Source organism: Osmerus eperlanus, chromosome 7, assembly GCF_963692335.1.
Source record: "Osmerus eperlanus chromosome 7, fOsmEpe2.1, whole genome shotgun sequence".
In the NCBI taxonomy this organism is placed as follows: domain Eukaryota; kingdom Metazoa; phylum Chordata; class Actinopteri; order Osmeriformes; family Osmeridae; genus Osmerus; species Osmerus eperlanus.
Window position 1 is genome coordinate 16,032,897 of NC_085024.1, and position 16,130 is coordinate 16,049,026.

The following is a 16,130-nucleotide window of genomic DNA, read 5'->3' on the forward strand; positions in this document are numbered from 1 at the left end:
AGGCCGGCATGGCCATTCTCCCAGAATACAAACAAGGATAGCAGTCACCTCTCTCTGGCTAGAATAACACACAACAGGTGAATGGGTTCGCTCCAAATGGGCTCAATTAAAACAGAGATTGTACAAGTCATGAGCTCTGGAAACAGAGTCACTACACCACAGCAGTTACTGGCCAGTGCAGACTGCCATGTGTTTGCTGAATCAAGGTAATTTTGGGAGGGCTATTTTATACCATTTACTGTTGTCAATTACTCCGGACTGGCTTCACAAATACTGACTGAGGCGAATTCTTGGTTGGAAGGATTGCCAGAGGTTCTTCACAGAAGGGTTTATAAAGATTTTCTCTCTGGATCTGGAAGACTGGTTTGTCCGTGATGTCGAAGACACAGTGACATGTCTACTGAATATGTTTGACCTGGAAGCCATGTGTGTGTGTGTGTAGGTGTGTCTGTGTGTGTGAGTGTACGCGTGCATGTGTGTGTGTGGGGAGGGGGGGGGTGAGTGGCGTGAGGCATGGTGCGAGGTGTGTGTGTCCTTCTAAAATCGTTGAGGGGGATTTTCCTAACTGGGTCAACATGGTTGGGAAGGCTAAAGTGAGAGAAACATCTGCATGTCATTTCCACTGGAGCGTGGAGAATGCTTCTTCCCTCCTTCTCTATGTCACCGCCGACTCAGCAGTGGAGCCTTTACCGTTCGTCAAACCTCTCTGCATTCCACGCTCTCTCTCCTCCTGAACAGTTACAAGTGGTTTGACCCCAGTGGGACAAGTTCAACAAGTTCTGGAATTGGGAAATGCTTTATGGTTCTTTTCCAGGTAGTGTACACACACAGCACAGCCAGTCTTTGGGTCTAAGCTCACTGAGGAGAGGAGATAAACTTTAAAGACCCCTGTTGCTACTTTCAACTCTCCTCCTCCCTGATAGGAGGTTGTTTGTTGATAAAGCACCTGAGCGTGGAACAGCCAGCCGGAGATTGGCTCCTCAGCTGCCATTTTCACTTCAGGAATAAAATATTTTGATGTGGTTTTGTCTGAAGTGGTGTTTTTTTTACCATTATCGTTATAGATAAGCTGAATGTTTTGCTATCAGATCTCAATGCAAATGTGCTCTTAACCTGAACACACAGTGCTGATCAGACAGACCTCTCGCTGTGACAAGGGACAGATCAGACGCCAGGAAAACATGCTTTTGGCAAAGATGCTCAGAGCAACTTGTGCTCTGCTCGCTTTTGCACTCCACACACACACACACACACACAGACACACACACACCATTCTCACAACAGACCAGACGCCCTGTCATCAGTCACCCAAAGTCTGGAAGAAACATCTGATGGGAGAGGAGAGAGGCTCCATGGAGCGGGAGCTGGCTTCACACTCTCTCTGTCACTTACACACACACACACACACACACCTCACACACACACGCACACACACCTCACACTCCGGCTGGGATGGAACCAAGTCTCTTTCTGGCACCATCCCCACTCACCAGGCGGAGTTGGGGGCTGTGTGGATGGGTGTGCTGGTGCGTGTGTATGGTGAGGGTGAGAACAAGATCAGCACTCCTGATCCTGCGTTCATCTTCACACCACACATCCTGGCACACGGTGGAAACTGTAGAGACACCTGGGGAGGTGTGTATGTGTGTGTGTGTATGTGTGTGTGTGTGTGTCTTCACTGAGCAAGGTGTTCATACCGTTAACCATTTGCATTCCACTATAAGGGTCGCTGAAATGTGAACACATTTCTGAATGAGTAATGAACCTCTACTTAGCAGAAATCTGAGACTGTCTAGGTGTGAGTGGGGCAAGTTAGCTTGTATGTCGATCACACCCTTCTCCCCTCTCTTCACTCATTCCATCAGTAGTGATTCATGTGACAATGACATGTTTTTTTCTTCTAACTCGCTTCCTATAGCCCCGCCAGGATGGCTAAGCTTATGTGTATGGAAGTCACACACACCTCCAGAAGAAAGACGGATAATGGTGTCATAAATAATCATTAACTTCCAGATTCTTCACAGCACTGAAGTGTTGAATGTAATAAACCCGGAACACAGAATGGGCCTTTACTATGCTGCGCCTGTCTTTGTTGTCACACAACAAATCAGTGACTTTTAATTATCTGCCATTAAAGGCTGTTAGGGAGACGTCAGACACACACAGATTGACTGATTGTCTGAGCTCTGAAGGCTGTGATGCGGAACTGTAATAAATATTCTGAATTTTCGTAAGTCTCATATAAACTGTGGCGACACAAACTTTCAAAGTCAGAATAAAGAGCATTAAACTGGAGTCCTTAACTGCTCCAAAGAGGACATGTTATCTGTCGATGTCTCAGAGTGTCTGTGGCACAATGAGAGGGAAGTATGCCTGCCCGCCACAAGGGGCAGAACACGCACACGTTTGTCGATTTGAGCTGTGGAGAAATCCAGAAAACAACAGCCTGCATCTGGTCAGCCTTTTCACACACGCACGCACGCACACACACACACACGCACGCACGCACACTCCACCTCACCCTGTCATTCACCCTCTCGTTTCAGTGTGGCCCATAGGCATAATCCCGTGGAGATACCAACTCATAGAACTAAGGAGGCACACACACACACAGGACAGGTTCAATAGCTGTGGTAGCTGCAGGCAGTGCGAGCCTGGAGCGTGGCGGCGCGGTGTCAGTCTCTCAGACACAGTCTCAGTTCTCACTCTGTCAGGAAAGACACCGCCACGTTCATTACACCTGTCAGTCAGACACATACACCTCACACATGTTTTATTTATCTCCTTTAATTATTCCACCTGTGGTGACAACCATCTCATTGCCTTGCCATGTGGGTGAGCGCGCGTGTATATGAGTTGGCGTGCATACACATTCGCGCTCGCCGCATGCATATGGTTGTGCTTATTGTTTAACGTGTCTGGGTGTGTGTGTGTGTGGTTGTGTCTGCGTGTCTGCGGGACAACAGTGAAGCCGGGACTCGTGCTCAGGGGAAGAACAGCTCATTGGGTTTGTTGTCTGATGCACGATTGTATGTTTTTAATGAGTGGTAGGCAAGAGCAGGATTAGCCCTCTAAGGGGGAGGGGGGGGGGGGTCTGTCTGCTACGCACTGCTGTCTGGGGCTCGGGGGGGGGGAGGGGGATCAGGGGGGTACCCAAGCAGACTATTATCATGCTGCCGTGCCTTGAGCTTCATGGACAGAGCTATCCAGACAAGCGCGGCCTTGCTGATCATCTGAACCGGAGGAAATGACTGTCTGTAGGTGGATCTATTGGCATCTGCTATGAACGCTTCAGGCACAGACGGTATACCTCTGTGTGGTCCATCTGTAGACCTCTTCCTCGGGTCCTTCTTCTTCAGGCAAGCGTTCACCAGGGGTTCACGTTTGCGTTTTTTTACAACCCAAAACGATAAAACGAGAATGCTAAAATCAATTTGCTAGTCAGTTCAATAAAGGTTCCTGTGGTATTCTTGGAACCGCTAGCTTGGTGCAGTTATTATAAATGAAGATCAATGCTCTGAGTACTTAGTTACCGTCTGATGACTCGACCCCCCTCCCCAGCTGTGATTAATGTTGCGCGTGGTCACCAGAGCGACCCTGTGACCTCCACAGTGACAGTGGTGACGGGGGGTGAGGCCGGGGCGGAGCCAGGAGCCCAGAGGTTGTTCCCCCCTCCGTCAAGGTTAATAGTGCATATGATGAGAACGTTTGGGCTTCAAAGCCCTTTCTCCATGGGAAATTGAGTTTTATTGCCGCACGCAAGCCCCCCCCCTTTTTTTTACCACAATATCCCAACAACCCCCCCATGGATGGACGCATGGGTGAACCCCACCCCCAGGCCCTCATTGGACCGTCCTGTCCTTCTCCACCAATAAACAGCTGTTTTGCCACTGAGGCATAACCCCTGTGTAAATCACGAACAGACACAATGCACTGTTCAACGTACAACCTCCTTCATAATAACCGGAACCAACAAAGCATCTAATGTTACACGAGTCAATTTTGAGATTTTAGTGTCACTGCTTTGCTCTGTTTAATGCAACTCCTCAACCGGGTTTGATTGCATCTCTGTTTGCATCTTCCATCTCCTTCAGTAGCATAAGCATTCAGTCTATTTACAGCCACACGCAATAATCACAGAATGGAATTTCAGCTTGACACCTCAAATATATCTCTTCTATCTGTTGTCGATTAAATCTTTAGTGCTGAGAAAATATATTTTGTCCAGACACCCAATTGTTGTAGTCTGTCTCTGCCATGAGCAATTTCATGAGAATACCAAACCTCCATAACATCAAATCTATTTCAATAGGCTGTCCCAGAAAAGATCCTAGTCCAAACCAAACGAACACTAACATCAAACATACAATGTCCAGCTGTTACTACAGAGCTGAAAACACAGACCAAGCTTGCTGAACGGCGTCATGTCCAAAGCAGGAGTTCAACTTCCCTGTGCAGACAAACAAACAGAGTTTAGTGTTCCTAACGCACATCTTGTTCTCTAACTGTAACAGACACCGCTGTCTGGTTACAAGCCGGTTGCTAAAGAAACAAGAAGCTACCATTTGAGAGCTTCTTTCTCTCATCTGGCTTTGACTGTATCCTGTGATTTTCTTCAATGTCAGTCTATTCCGTGCCTGTCTACAGCTCTCCTTGTCTTGTGAAGGTTCTGAAGAGACACTTCTGGCAGACCAGCTCCTAGGCCGATCTGAGGCCCTTACGCTCGATCCAACAATGAGTCAGGCTTTTGTCAGGACAAGTTTGAAGTCTGCTGAAAGGAATTCTTCCCTACATTCTGGAGGACTCCGTCCAATAAAGCATATTTAGCATGACAAGGAGATGGCTTCCTCACGCTCAGTTTCACTCAAGCTCTAATTTGGGGAAGTTCTGAGATAGTTAGGCAGCTATCCAGTCAGCCAGTCAAGCAAGCAGACAGTCAGCAAGTGCTGGCTGAACTGCCAGTGAACTAGAAGGGGAATAGCCTCATCTACCCCAGAGTAACATGGCTGCATCAGTATGTGCCAGACAGGCTCCCAGCACTTTGTGTCTGTCTGCAGTGCCTGTCAGTGTGTGTCTGTGTGTGCGTGTGTGTGTGCATGGGTGTGGTGTGCTCCCCTATATCGTGTGTGTGCTTTCATAAACGTGTGTGCACACATTCGACATCGTATGTGTGTGTGTGTGTATGCTTACATTTGTATGTGTGCGTGAGTGTGCTTACATAAATGTGGGTGCTTACATTCGACTTTGTATGTGTGTGTGTGTGTGTGTGTGTGTGTGTGTGTGTGTGTGTGTGTGTGTGTGTGTGTGTGTGTGTGCGTGCATACACTTTCCTCCACGACAGTAGCACTCTAGCCGTGCACTGTCTGAGGGCCCTGCGAGGACAGGATGAGCAGCTGAAAGAAGCAGACAGAGTGTGTCTGGTCTGCCAGACAGAACGCCAGCACACCACTGAGAGCATGACTCGGCCACCGTCAGACGCTGCACACCCAAAGAGACGGCACGTCTCAGCAGACAGGCAGATGGATTTATACACTAAGGTTGTGCAACACAGGGGAAAGGACAAGGTCTCTAAAAGGACACATGAATCACCGTGCATCGCACTTCCCCTCATTGACGTGCTGATCGAGCAATATATTTTTTAGGAATTCATATCTAACTTCTGTTGTACTAGACAGAACCCTTGTTTGTTCTGTCACATAGAACACTTAGGAGACAGAAAGAACCATTCAGGTTTACAAAAATGAAACCTACTGGATCAAGGCATAGCCGTCTAGTTATAACCTTCTGTTAGGGGGTTGTTAAATTTTTCCAGAATGTTCTACACTGTATCTCTAACTCATGGTGTTGTCTGGGCTCATCTGTACACTCAAGTGTAGGAGTGTGCTTCCCTTGTCCCAATGGAAGACTATATGAAGGTTTTTAATTCGAACTCTTTAGGTCAGAGAGAAACATTGATGGTTCTATAGAGCACTGTAAGAAATCCTGTACTCCCTGTGTCATCGAGAGAGGATTTCAGAATTAATAAACAAGATTGTAAAACATCTCCCTCCATGTTATTCTCTGATAAACCAGGCAGGATATTGCTTTTACACAGCAAATCCCTCTATGACTGCTGCCCTTCTCTGTCAATGTGTGCGTAGTTTGTGTGACTGAGGCTATAGAGACTGGTCATGTGGTCCGATGAGGGATTCGGGGTCTGGCATGGAGGATGCACTGTTCCTAAGCTACAGAGTCTGTGGAAATGAAGTATGACTCAGAATGACACAAACACCATTACATGATGTCCTCCAAGTGCCCACCTGCTGTATTCAGCTCCCTGCAGTCTCGGCCTGCCCTGGACCTGGACATGGCTTCATCACACCTACACTTCGTCACACTTACATTATGTCCTTTTCCAATATAGCTTTATAATTGTATATACATATTTTCTTTGGTGAGTTTATGTGTGTGTATTTATATAAAAACGATATATATATCTATAGATATTTTATAATATAATATTCAACTTAGAAGGGAGAATTGTCGCAAATTATGCAAAGTACAACTGGTAAAGCACATTTGCACAATTATTTTCTTATTAAATTGCATGTAACTAAAGTCGCTCATGGACAGCGCCTAGTACCTCGCGCATCTTAGAACTGCAGCGTGGCAAAAATGTGATGTGTTTCGCGGAGCTCTGTGCATGTGTGCTTCCATGCGCGTGGTAGGTGGTGGGGGTGGCGCCTGGATGCTGACAACCGCACCTCCCGCGTTCTCATTGGCTTTCAATGACATCATTGGGAGGACGATGCCTGTGATATGAGGTAACTTTGTGTCCCCAAACCTTCCAACATGAGTAACAAGGAAAATACTTCGCATAGACCCCAAAACTAAACCAACTAGGAATGTGTGGTTTAGATTTACATTGTGAGTGCTTTGTTACAGCCTCAATACGCATCATTATTCACTCTCCACAACAAATGGCAGGGACGCTGTCCAGCTCGAGCTCTCCTGAAAAAAAACTACCGAGGGAGCTTTCACAAATATTACTTTACACACACCAGAAAACAATCTTGCTATTAAATATATTATCAAGTAACAGTAGCTACAACAAGTAAATGCCGGACTTAAAAGCAACCTCCCAATTAACTTAAATTCGAATAGATACAGAGGGTATAACCACTCTAGAATAAAGGCATAATCAGCAGGCCCGTATTACGTTACTTAGAAATACTCAATTGTTGAATCCGATATTGAGGACAGCAGTGCATAGTCTAAAACTCATTCTATTTCAAAATAGGCATAGGCCCACACATCCGATAAAAACAAAGTTTCTGAGCAAGTGCCATCCAACAACCTTTCCCCCCTCCCCCTTTCGCCCTCTGAAAACAACACAAATCATAAAAGAAACTAAACTTACCCATATCATTCTGGTGATCTAATGCACCAACTATTCACATGACTTCGGGCGATTAAAGGTATAATCCAATAGTTTCCTGGACTTTTAGAATTCCATAAATGTTCCAACAGCCATGAATCCCTGTAGGATGCTTGATTAATGTCCCGTACCTCCAAACCGATTTCCCGTTTTCCCGAACCGAACTTTGCAAGTAAATCTTGTTTCAAACTCCACCTGAGGATAGAGCGTCCAGATCAAATTATGGAAGGCCCGGTACCTTGCTTACTCATGCCGGAATTGCAACTGTAAGGGGGTCCCAATTCTTGGGCATTTTAAAGAAAATATTACATCAATCAATGTCAATCAATCAAAGAAAGTGCAGCCGTGGATGTAGCCTAATAGTAGACTATTTTTGTAAGTAATTAAGAGAATTTCGTTAAGTAAAAACGAATGGATCTGTAGGCTATTGCCCTACAAAGTCATAACATATTCCAACAAGTTGGCAGTTTACTGCAAGGTGCAAAAAGGTTGAGTTCACATTAAAATGAACTTTTTACGCATATTCTAGGTTTAAAAAGTGCCATAATTGTCTTTGTGGAATGCTCAGATCATCATTCTGGCACAAAACTTGTTATGCTTATATTTTGATTAAATGTCAAGTTCAAACTAATAATATCTGATCATTGTTTTTGTTGATAATGTAACTGTTCAAGAAAGATACTCCGTTTTATGTAAGTCGTATATCTACTTTTTCCGCGGATTTTCATAGACTACAGAACAAAGGGACTCGATGCTGCCTTTTCAAGGTTTGTAACAAAGACTGTGCACCAACTGTGCGTTACCTGTTGCTGCACATTCGAAAATGTTTTGTTAGTTTTTGACTATTTAAAAAAACGTTTTCAAGACTGCAACTATGATGGGGCATTTATTGTAGATAATAACATAAATAACGCGATTCTCTTTCATTTTGACAAACCGATTTACTCAATTAAACGTGCACCTGATTGCATTTGTACTTCATTGTTGAAAGAAAATTTACAGTATCTCTCAAACATTTATATCTCATTTCAAATACAAGTTAAAGTACATTTTACCCAAGAAAGTATCACTTACGAGTTGATGGTCACCGGGTGTAATTTCTCCACCAACTTCGCGCACACTATTCAACTTTTGACAGCTTTGTCTACCCTCAGATCATCCCTAGAGATAATCGTCATCGGCTAGGTTTATACTTCCACAAATTTGAGTCATATACAGTCGCTTATCAGTTATAATTGAGTAGAAATAGGACCAGGATAGATTTAAGCATCCTTGTTCTCCGTTCAAAGCTATCCGCATCAGACAAAGGATCGCTCCTCTCCTCTTTGTGTTCAACTTTGCGAGCTGAAGCACCAACTGTGGGCAACTTTTTATGGAAATGAAATCCACACATTCTTTATCAAAGACCACATTTAACATCGTATTCAACTTAAATTCACCAACCTTTTCTTTTTGTCAGGTTACCGAAGTCTTCGCAGCTTCTCAAAAAGTTTGAAAGTGAATATTTTGGTTGTGTTGTTGGGTCCTTTGTCTGCACGTGTGAAGGGTTCCTTGGCCGCGCCTTGTTCATTTCGGTCTCAGTCCCGCCCTCAACATAACTAAACAACAACAAAGACGGTTATGTGCCACTATCCAAACTTTCATTGATGATCTAGGCCTACATTTGTTTGGTGCATTTTAATTTTCCTAATGGAAGCTTCATCTTGATAGTTTGAACGTTACTTTGTTAACTCGTTTGCCAGGAGACCAGTGATGCTGTTTCATCATCAGTTTTGAATAGACACAGACTTGAGTGACAGCAATCTTCTGGACTTTGGAGGGGCATGTTAACTGAAACTGAAAATAGCTCATAGCAATTAGACGAAGAAGGTCAGTTACAGATGACGCAGGGACTTCAGAGAGAGAGAGAGAGAGAGAGAGAGAGAGAGAGAGAGAGAGAGAGAGAGAGAGAGAGAGAGAGAGAGAGAGAGAGAGAGAGAGAGAGAATAAAGAGACATATAAAGATAGCGAGAGAGAGAAAATAATAAAAGAGGGAGAGAGATAAAGAGTTCATTACAAAAAAGCCGCTACCTTTTTCCTACCTTGTTGTAGGAAAAGCTGCATTAAAATACATCTAAATCTGTGAATTTTGTTTAGATGCTGGGCAGAAACTCCTTGCACAGGTTTCAAACATCATGCATGTGGGCCTTTTTTTCATTCTATCAAATAATCAAATGTTGACAGTTGCGTAAACTATAATAGCACATGCTCAATATCTTCCCTATAGCAATATGTTTTATAGCATAGAGCCTACTCCTCAAAAAGCGTATTCAAACCGTAATTTTTAATTGTCAATAGTCACAATTGGCTTAAGCTAACATGCTTATAAAGTAAGATTCACCTTAAGAAAATGATAACTTCTTTAATGAAATAACAGATGGATGATTGCACCGTGTGAATGACGTCATCCTATAGGCTACCTGCAGTCTAGGTAGCAATGCGAACAGTCGTCCGCATTGTTAATACATTTAGTAAAATTACTTTCACTACACAGTAACACACAGCACAGCCACATCAAACGGTCAAATTCCACATTGACTGCATACATGTGCATTTGTACCTTTTAGTATTCAGTAGCTTCTCTGAGAAGTGCACACCCAGACCTATTTATTAAACTAGTTTATAATCCATCCACCAGCAGAATGACATTCGTTAGTCCGTTTTCTTTAACTAATCACGGATCTGTGGACGCTGCAGTTGTAAATGATCAGGGTTTTTGTAGTCCTTGTGGTATTGGGTTCAAAAGGATTAAATTGTGTTTTACATCACTCTGTTTACTGCAGTCGGCTTTCAGGTGGCCTGTGGGACGTGTCGATGCACGTGGCCTCCTGTCCTTATACCGCCATGCAAACGTTCACGACTCAGCTTAACCCTTGTGTTATCTTCGGGTCATTCTGACCCATCAGTCATTGTGACCCACCGTCGTATTGCGACAGATTTACCGCATACAAAGACAAAGTGAAGCATTTTCTTTTAACCGTTGGGCTGTCTCAGACCCCCCACATTGCAAAGGTTAAAAGAAAATTATTTTAATTTGTTTTTTTATTGGGTAAAATTGGGTAAACACAACGATGGTTCGTTATGAACCTTTGGGTCATGTGACCCGAAGGCAGCACGAGGGTTAATTCCATAAATCTGGAGGGGAGCATATTCAGAATACCTCACTGGTCATTGTTATTTTATGGTGCACAAAACAATAACGTACAATATATATATTGGTGTAAGCATGTAAATTGAAATATGTATTTTGACAACGTTTATAATGAAATTGGAAAATTCTAGAGGCTGCACTCCTTGCCTCAATAGAGAAAGTCAGCATTGTAGTGTGAAGTTGACCTTTCTGCACCTCTCCAGGAGTAAGGTCGGACATGGGGCAGTTAAGAGGTGTATTCAGAGTATATAAGTCAGAGAAGCTACCCTGAAATATGGAGGCCTGAGTCTTTATCAATCTCAGATCATATTATCAAGACATAGGCTGTTCAGTTTTATTCAGCGCATTCATTTGGTATTGGGCAAACAGACTTGGATGTGATTTGTGGACTGGTGTGGCAGACTGGGAATGTCCCTGTTTCTTCATTTACAGTCACCCAGTCTCTCAGGATGGCATCATTTAACAACTGTTTAGCCCAGACTGGCTGATTGTGTCAGACACTGGTCACTGGTTTATGATGCTCCACACACTGACATGAGAATCACAAACACACCCATACATGCGCCTGAACAGCAAGCCCTGTTTTTCCAGGCATTCAGCTCTTCAGAGAAGCAGACACGCAATTGGCCACCCTTCGCCCCAATATAGGAGCATTTACTGGGCTCCCTGCTGTGTGTGCTGGGCCTCTATGTCTGGATCATCCAGATCAGCTGAGGAATGAGTTTGAATGAGGAGGAAACGAAACAACAACAAACTTCACATCCGAGTACATAACCATTCTTCCACTTTGACGGCGCTCACTCAGTCTGAAGAGGGGTCCACACGGTTTTATTGCCTGCTGCATGGGGCCGTTCGAGAGTTGTCAGTGCATGCTGTGCGGAGCAGAACAGTGGAGATAGGCAGGCACCCAGACATGCATGTGTCTGCTGTGCTGGAAGGCCTCCTGGGCTCCTCCCCCACACATGAGCATGGCTGTGTGTCTGGGGGTGGGGGGAGGTGGAAACACGGTCTGTCTGCCAGACGTGCTGTAAGTAAATACATGCCGTTTAATGTGACACTTCTCTGGGCATTCCTTTAACCCAGATATGTTTGCTGTGATGATAAAGATACATATTCACACACATATTCACACACAGGATTCTTGTTGTTGACAGAGTGATTGTGTGTAGTTTTTGTGTTTCTGTGGTCATGCGTGTAACTATTCAGAGTGCTTATGTGCACTAGAAGGGTGCAGGGGTGTCATGTAACCGCATCACAATCATCATGATATAATGTCTCTTTCACGGACACACACTGGCTGTTTGCTCTTTTTGCACTGCTCAGAGGAGCACCCATGCAGTTGTATGTAGGTCAGGAGGACAGAAGCAGACAGAGGTATAGGTAGGGTTCAGTTCCAGCTGATTTTATTACCTTCTTGAAAAAGTTATGTACAGGAGAATATCAACAATCTGACAGGCAGGGACTTGACACTACTAGCTGGCATGAGTTTTCTCCTCCAAAATGGTGTTATGGCATGATTAGACGAAACAATATTCTACACAGCATATTGCACAGAATGGATGAAAATAAAGTTAATATATTTAAACTGTATATATAAAATCCTGAACCACCACCTTAAACTTAAGTAAGGATGTATAAAGATAGCTGTTCTAGCGCCTGTCATGATATAGCTCAACAACATACATAAACACACAATCTTTTTGCTTATGATACAGTCAAATATACAAAGATGTTTTCTCGTTTTCCTCATTTTTATCTTATTAAAAACACAACAGCTATAACCTGAATCTGAAATACAAATGCTATTCACCATGCCATAAGATACTAAAACAATTAGCTATAGTTAGCCGACAAGTAGAAAAGATTAAATATTCAAATACAATGAGAAACGCAGTACATAATTGTTGCGAACTCAAATCGGCAATTTGAATATGCTTTATATTCCATCCAGTGGTTGAAACCGAATTTCGATATAAAACGCCAAGAAATGGTTAATTTAAAGCTACAATCTCTCGTTATTAGGCAAGATTCTAAAACGAAATGCAGAAGTGGCTGCTCTAAGTACTTGTGTGTTGAAGCACATGTTCACAGGGGTATTGAGAAATGTGATACTGTGTCTTTAAGACGCCTGCAGATAGATACTGTAAACACGGACAGGAGGCTGATTCAGAGATAACCAGCCACCTGGTTCTTAAAATTAGGAAATCCAAACAGCGATAATACACCGATTGACACCCCCTTTGATATATATTTGTACAAAAATACACTGAGAAAATAATCAAACGTTTCCTCTCTTTAAGTGTCAAAAGTCTACATTTAAATATAAAAGAAATCAATAGTTAAAACTCTAGCCCTTCGTCGGAGAAGGAAACAGACGGTGCGAAAAAACGTGACGAGACCAGTACGAGAACAAAAACATAAAAGTCTAAAATGTTTGGCCAGTATATAAATACGTATAAAAATGGCATCTGATAAATGTACAAAAGAAAACTCGAGGATGAAAAATCGGTGAGGATTTCTCTATACATAACATCTGAAAACAAAAACATAAAAAGGATTTTGGTCCTGAATTGTAGAAGTGTATAAAGTTCAGCACAGATTTGAGTTGCGTTTGAATCCTGAAATTTAAACAGCTGGTGATTTTTTTTCCTTTTAGGAAGGAATCAAACATAGCGCCATCTATCCATTTAAATAACCCTAGCAAGTTTAACTGTTCGACAGTCTTACAGAAACCTCAACACAAGAGAGGACAGGTAACATGCGTTTCTTCTTACAAAATATTCGACTTGGATCAACCCACCTGGTTCATAAATCCATCTCCTTGGGGAAAAAAAAACTGTCCAACAGCCTATTTCTGTACCTCTGAAAGTCATGAAGTTCACTTGGCGATTCTAAAAAGTTTTCAAATGTCCCTTTTAAGTAACATTGATTAAAGTATAGCAGACCATAGCCCACCCTCATACACGTGCAAATAAATCACAGTTTTCCAGTTCTGACCGAGTGTTTCTTTCAATAGGATCTCAGTCAATCCTACACGGGGCGCACCAATGTCTTCCGCCTACTTGAAGCCTTGCCTTGTCTCACAGTCCTTGATCTTTGAAATAAAAAGCAACTGTTTGCTTAGTTCAACGGCGCTTGCAGTCTCTATTTCGCTCTTGTTCTGTGGGTCCCTTGTGGTAAAAGCTTGGCTGGTAAAGACGCAAACTCACTTAACCGGAATCCCTTTTTTGCTTGCACAACACTTCCTGTTATTTTTCTTCGTTCAATACGTGAAAACTAAGTTAGAAATGGTCGACTCTAGCCAGTCCCCTGAAATCATTTCGCTCACCTCAGGGGTGCAGTAGTCGGGGAACTCAAAGTGAGAACCGGACCCCGACTCGAAATTAAAATCCAAGTCTCTGTCCAAAACGGAGGAGCCGAAGCTTCCCAGTGACATGCTGTCAAAGCCAGGACTGGGGTTAATGTCCAGTAAGTCGTCTTCGAACTCCTCATCCGAAGACGAGGACTGGGATGAGGACGAGGAGTGAGAAGCGGAGGGTGCAGGTGAGGATGCCCGCATGCTGGTGTACTTGTGGCTGTGGTCCGACTCCGGCGAGGCGCTGGGAGACTCGCCGCCCTCTTTTCCGCTCGCCGCGGCGTCCTCGTAGAGGCTGAGGGGGTCGCTGGATTCAGCAGAGCTGCTGAGGGTCGGGCTGGCTGGGACCGACGCCGAGGAGGGACTGACACTCAGGCTTCCGCCTCCAAAAACATACACTCGCTTTGTTTTCTTCTCAGGTATTTGTTTGGCAGCCGAGACAGACTTAGATTTATAGAGTGAATGGTGATCTGCTGTACCTTGGTCTGGGAACGATGCTTTGGTGCTCCCAAAAAGTAATTTGTGAGGTTTGCTGGATGATTTCGAACCACTTTTTTTGGAGGAAGGTTTAATGCTGGTGTTGCAGTTGCTGCTGCTGATCTTCTCCCCCTTCTCCCCGGGCTTGGAGCTGCTTGACTTTACCTTCTTTCTCGGTCGGTACTTGTAGTCGGGGTAGTCTGCCATGTGCTTCAACCTGAGCCGCTCCGCCTCTCGAATGAAGGGGATCTTGTCGCAGTCCTTCAGTAGCTTCCACCGCTTACCCAGTCGCTTGGATATCTCCGCGTTGTGCATGTCCGGCGACTGTTCCATGATCTTACGCCTTTCAATCTGTGACCACACCATAAAAGCATTCATCGGTCTCTTGATGTGACCGCTGGGGGTTTTGCACCAGGCCGGGTTCAGTTTGTCCCCTGCCGAAGCCGTGGAGCCCGGGGTCGGGGAGGATGCCATGTCCAGATCCATGGCCCCGGAGTCGGAGGACTCGCCGGCGAAAAAGACCGCTTCCGAGCTCTCCGTGTTGCTCGTCCGCTGTACCATAGCGAGAGAGACGGAGAGAGCGCGTGCTTGCTCCCTTGGTCCAGACGTTACGTTTACTTAAAAGCAAAGTCAGCTTTTTGTTTCACAGTTCTGGCTGAGTGGGGAGAATTCAGTCCTGAGATGCGCCGAGACCGGCGATGGTACAGGCTGGAGTCCGTCGCTAGCTCTTTAAAAAGGCTGGATGTGGTAAAAAGTTATTTTCCACGTCTCTAAATTATGATACAGTACAGACAGCGAAACTGCCCCGTCTCCACCGCCTGTCTGTGTCTCCACTGTCTGTCTGTGTCTCTCCTCCGGTAATGTCTTGTACAAGGTAATCAGCCTTAACAGTGTTGTAGAACTGAACTTGTGCGCGGTTAACGCAGTTGAGCATACACTGTGTGTCTCCGTTTGCGCTCTGACCTGACACTGAAAAACCTTTACGTTCTGAAAGTAAGTTAACTATTTTCTGCATAGCCTTCCCTCCAAACACCATGTGGGAAGACCAAGCGGTTAAACTGACACTAGGGTCTGCCTTCCATCTGCAGTCTGTATGTTTCAGCAGCCTCCAATTTCTCCCCGTGAAGCTTTATTCTCTTCCAAAGATATAACGGCGATAAAATACAACCAATCCGAGGCTGTCTCTACGCTGCCTTGTGCCAAAGTCACGCCCCGCCAGCGCACATTGGCTAAAAAAGGAATCTAATAATAATCAGCGCGTGCAATGAGGAGCTTTATGTCTGACCTCATTCCAGTATACACCAAACTTAGTCTTAAAGAGACATGCTTATGTTATGTACTTTTTTTTACCAGACATATGTATGTTATTAGCTTATTTCTCTATGGAAATCAAAGTAGGATAGTGGACCATATTAGGGTTATAGTAGGCTACGTTTTTGTTTTGTGATAATAAAAAACATAGCTGAATGAGATCGAGAAATTTGGATAAATGTGCAAGACTTCTTTATGGTTTGCAATATTATGATAGGTTACTAACCATTTCAGTAAAACAGTTTTTCATCAATACTAGCAAGCATTAATGTATCCATATTAGAAACATAATAATAATGTTTTTATCATATATGTGTACTTTTGATTATAGCCTAAATATGTCCAAACCAAAAACAGACGAATGTGCCTCCACAGTTGAG

At 44.0% G+C, this 16,130-nt stretch overlaps 1 protein-coding gene and 1 long non-coding RNA gene across 5 annotated transcripts in view; both read right to left on the bottom strand.

Annotated features, from left to right (window-relative positions):
* LOC134023249 (uncharacterized) overlaps positions 1-9,187 on the bottom strand; it is a 72,432-nt gene extending 63,245 nt beyond the window's left edge. For 2 of the 4 annotated variants that reach the window (XR_009930755.1, XR_009930753.1), the window contains exons 1-2: positions 8,861-9,187; positions 7,400-7,612 (exon numbers count right to left, since the gene is read on the bottom strand). This is a non-coding gene — a long non-coding RNA (uncharacterized LOC134023249). The remainder of the gene's footprint in view (positions 1-7,399; positions 7,613-8,860) is intronic. The other 2 variants (XR_009930756.1, XR_009930754.1) reach the window with 1 other exon arrangement.
* Positions 9,188-11,988: 2,801 nt separating this feature from the next.
* On the bottom strand, positions 11,989-15,566 carry sox4b (SRY-box transcription factor 4b). The gene has a single exon (XM_062465208.1). The coding sequence runs from the start codon at positions 14,998-15,000 to the stop codon at positions 13,870-13,872; it is 1,131 nt and encodes a 376-aa protein (XP_062321192.1). The 5' UTR covers positions 15,001-15,566; the 3' UTR covers positions 11,989-13,869.
* Positions 15,567-16,130: the final 564 nt, after the last annotated feature.